Source organism: Vicia villosa, linkage group LG7 (genome assembly GCF_029867415.1).
Source record: "Vicia villosa cultivar HV-30 ecotype Madison, WI linkage group LG7, Vvil1.0, whole genome shotgun sequence".
In the NCBI taxonomy this organism is placed as follows: domain Eukaryota; kingdom Viridiplantae; phylum Streptophyta; class Magnoliopsida; order Fabales; family Fabaceae; genus Vicia; species Vicia villosa.
In genome coordinates this window covers 76,593,347-76,597,564 of record NC_081186.1, presented here as the reverse complement: position 1 = coordinate 76,597,564, position 4,218 = coordinate 76,593,347, and the positions used below count along the sequence as shown (strand labels likewise).

Sequence of the window (4,218 nt, the reverse complement as noted above, 5' to 3'; positions counted from 1 at the left end):
TTGGTGATCGACTGCAAAACCCTATACAACTGCATCATCGGGCGCCCCACTCTGGCCGAACTGACCGCCGTACCCTCCACAGTCCACCTGAAGATGAAGTTCTACACGAGGACCGGACGAGTGGCCACCATCAACGCCGATATTGAAGCAGCCAGAAGAATCTTCGACGCTTCCGTCAGAGGATTAGAACTGATCGCTCCGCCGACCAGCTCCAACAAAAAGCCAAGGGCCGAAAACAAGCATCCTCAAGAAGATCAGCATCAGACAACCAACGTCAGCTCGGTCGACCTGGACGCCCGGTTTGCAGAAGAAGAACAAAAGACTGGGGAAGAGTCGAGATCTAAATCACCTCACCCCTTCCGACCAGTTCCGGACGGAGATTTCGAGCTGGTCCCCTTGGGCGAAAACCCTGACAAAGCAGTGAAAATCGGTAAGGGGATCCCAGACCTTCCGAGGAAGCAGCTCATAGCCTGTCTTCGAGCCAATGCTGATCTGTTCGCTTGGAGCGCCGCGGAAATGCCCGGACTCGACCCTGAGGTCGCCTGCCACCACCTCTCCATCAATCCAGCCGCAAAGGCCGTAGTTCAACGTAGGCGTCGGCAGTCTCCCGAGAAAGCGGAGGCTGCCGAGAAAGCTGTAAAAGACCTCTTAGAGGCAAATTTTATTTCCGAGGCCAAGTATTCAACTTGGCTCTCAAACGTTGTACTTGTTAAGAAATCTAATGGAAAATGGAGAATGTGTGTTGATTATACTGATGTTAACCGGGCATGTCCAAAAGACGCCTATCCGTTACCAAACATTGATAGACTGGTCGACAACTCGGCCGGCTATAAATTATTATCTTTTATGGATGCCTATTCAGGTTACAACCAGATCCCGATGGCGAGGAGCGACAAGCAGTACACGGCGTTCATGACCGAGTCGGGCAATTACTACTACAACGTAATGCCCATCGGTCTCAAAAACGCGGGCTCCACGTATCAACGGATGATGAACAAAGTGTTCCAAGGGGAGATCGGCGACACCCTCGAGGTATACATGGACGATATGATCGTCAAGTCTCGAGGGGACACCGACCAGACCTCCCATCTCGAGCGCGTATTCGAACGGGCCAGATCCTGCAAGATGCGCTTCAACCCGGAGAAATGCACATTCGGCGTCCGAGCAGGAAAATTCCTCGGTTTCTATCTGACCGAACGGGGAATAGAAGCCAACCCGGATAAATGCCGACCATTCTCCGAGCTCCCTACTCCCAACAATAAAAAATCCATCCAAGTATTAAACGGGATGCTCACTGCGCTATCACGTTTCGTCGCGAAATCCGCCCAGCACGCCCTCCCTTTCTTCAAACTGCTACGCAAAGAAGCAGCCTTTGAGTGGTCCGAAGAGTGCGAGCAAGCGCTAGCACACCTCAAACAAGTACTTTCCTCGCCGCCCGTCCTTTCTCGACCCGACGACAACGAACCTCTGTACCTTTACCTGGCCGTCTCAAACGAGGCGGTCAGCGCGGCTTTGATCCGAGAAACCGTAGACGGGCAAAAACCTGTGTATTTTACCAGCAAGGCCCTACAGGGACCCGAGGTACGATACCAACAGATCGAGAAAGTCGCCATGGCCCTAGTAATAGCGGCCAGGAGGCTACGATACTACTTCCTCGCTCACACAATCTTCGTTCGGACGGATCAACCCATCAAACAACCCCTCAGCCGACCAGACATGGCCGGCAGAATGTTAAGATGGTCCCTCGAGCTTTCGGAATTCGACGTACAGTATGAGAGCAGGAAGGCGTTAAAAGCTCAGGCGCTGGCGGACTTCGTAGCCGAAATGACTTCTATCACCGACTCACCCTACGCAACTAAAGACAAGTGGACCATCTACGTAGATGGCGCCTCAAGCAGCTCGGGCAGCGGGGCTGGCATTATCTTGGAAAACGGCGAGGGTCTTATCATAGAAGTATCCTTAGTCCTCTCCTTCAACACGTCAAACAACCAGGCCGAATATGAAGCCCTCCTCGCTGGACTGCGACTCGCCGAGGACATAGGAGCACGAGAGGTCAAGATCTACACTGATTCCCAACTCGTCGCATCCCATATCAGCGGCGAGTACCAAGCCAAAAACGACGTACTCGCCGAATATCTCACGCTCGTGAAAAATAAGATGAAAAAATTCGCAAAGCGGAAGTTGAGCATATCCCCCGAGAACACAATTCGCGCGCCGACATACTGTCCAAACTTGCGAGCACGAGAAAGAAAGGGGGAAACAAATCGGTTATCCAAGAAATTCTGCCCAGGCCAAGTGTAGGCGAAAACGCGCGAGCTCCACAGATATTCGCCATCGGGGACGACCAATGCTGGATGACCCCAGTGTACAACTTCCTCACAAAAGACGAGCTCCCCGCCGACGTGAAAGAAGCCTCAACAATTAAGAGACGAGCGTGCTCATACACTATCCTCGAAAACAAGCTATACCGACGAGGTTTCTCCATTCCCCTCCTTAAATGCATCGACGCCTCGCAAGCACTAGAGGTACTCCAGGAACTCCATGATGGAATCAACGGCCAGCACCTCGGTGGACGCTCACTAGCTAGGAAAGCCCTCAGAGCCGGCTATTATTGGCCAACCATGCAGCAGGACGCCAAAGAGTACATCAAGAAATGCGACAAATGCCAGCGTCACGCCGACATGCACCTGGCACCCCCGAACGAGCTCAAATCTCTCTCCTCACCTTGGCCTTTCTCTACGTGGGGAATGGACCTCCTCGGACCTTTCCCGGTCGGCTCCTACCAAAACAAATACCTGGTGGTCGCTGTAGACTACTTCACAAAATGGATAGAAGCTGAAGCACTCGCTAAAATCACATCCCAAAACGTACTCCGATTCTACAAGAGGAACATACTCGCTCGATTCGGGGTACCACAGGCGATAATAACCGACAACGGCACCCAGTTCACGGACAGAAAATTCCAGGAATTCGTGGCCAAACTCGGGACAAAGCAGCACTTCACTTCAGTCGAGCACCCCCAAACCAACGGACAGGCCGAAGCCGCCAACCGGGTCATCCTCCGTGGATTGAAGAGAAGGCTGGGCGAGGCGAAAAAAGCTTGGGTCGAAGAGCTACACAGCGTCCTCTGGGCATACAGGACGACCCCGCATTCAACCACGGGCGAAACACCGTTCAGGCTAACCTATGGCACAGAAGCCGTGATCCCCGTGGAGATCCGAGAACCGTCTCGTCGGACTGAGTCACCTCTAGAGGAAGAGCTCAACGACGAAGCCATGAGAGAAGAGCTCGACATGGTCGAGGAGATCCGAGCAGGATCCTCCCTGCGAGAAGCGAAATTGAAACAACAAATAGCGCTAAGACATGACACCAAAGTCGTCAAACGCTCCTTCGAAGTCGGAGACTTAGTGCTCCGTAGGAACATGAAAGATTCACGCGAAGGCAAACTAGCCCCAAACTGGGAAGGTCCGTACCGAGTGTACGATAAAACCGAAAACGGTGCGTATTACCTCGAAAACCTTCTCGGCGAAAAACTAGCTCGACCTTGGAATGTTGAAAAACTCAGACGCTACTACAGTTAGAAACAACCTAACACTACCCGGCCGCTCGTGACGAATACGAGGAAGATACGGGCGAGGACTCGCGCCATGGTACAAGCGCGTATGCTCCACGACAGCTTCAGTCGGATAACCCTACTAGGAGGCAAAGCCGACTACACGGCGGGCCTTACACACAGACCCTCCGCGGAAGTACCTGCACGGCAGAACCCCAGCTCGCGATGGGATCGTTCACGCCGCGAGCACCTGGCCCCGACCGCGGCCTCGCGCTCGCTTATAGCGCACACCTGCTCTGCGCACCCGGACCGTTCCCCACATGCCCGGGCCATAAACCTCGGTCGAGCACAAACGTAAATCAAGAATTAACACAAAACATACATCGGATAAGCACAGATAAACATTGGAGCATAAAACTATTAAAAACCGACCAAATTGGCCGGAGATATCCAAATATTACAAAAAATTATCCGGGCATCACCCAACTAGCTACCTTGGCACGCAGGCCACAAAATACTGGCACGCAGGCCACAAAACATCGACACGCAGGCCATAACAACGAAAGACTGGTCAAACATCGCCATCTTCGTCCTCGGCACCCTCATCCTCACCCTGGGGTTCCTCCTCATCTTCCCAGTCCTCGAACTCCGGGTTCGGTTCAATT

General features: G+C 53.0%; 1 protein-coding gene across 1 annotated transcript; it reads left to right on the top strand.

Moving 5' to 3' along the window:
* Positions 1-1,728: 1,728 nt before the first annotated feature.
* LOC131619385 (uncharacterized) lies at positions 1,729-2,301 on the top strand. The gene has a single exon (XM_058890488.1). It carries the CDS (start codon positions 1,729-1,731, stop codon positions 2,299-2,301), a length of 573 nt encoding a protein of 190 aa, XP_058746471.1.
* The last annotated feature ends 1,917 nt before the right edge of the window (positions 2,302-4,218 follow it).

What these genes read in the sequence shown, in the direction of transcription:
- LOC131619385 (XM_058890488.1), top strand. Translation starts at nt 1,729, where the DNA reads ATGTTAAGATGGTCCCTCGAGCTTTCGGAATTCGACGTACAGTATGAG.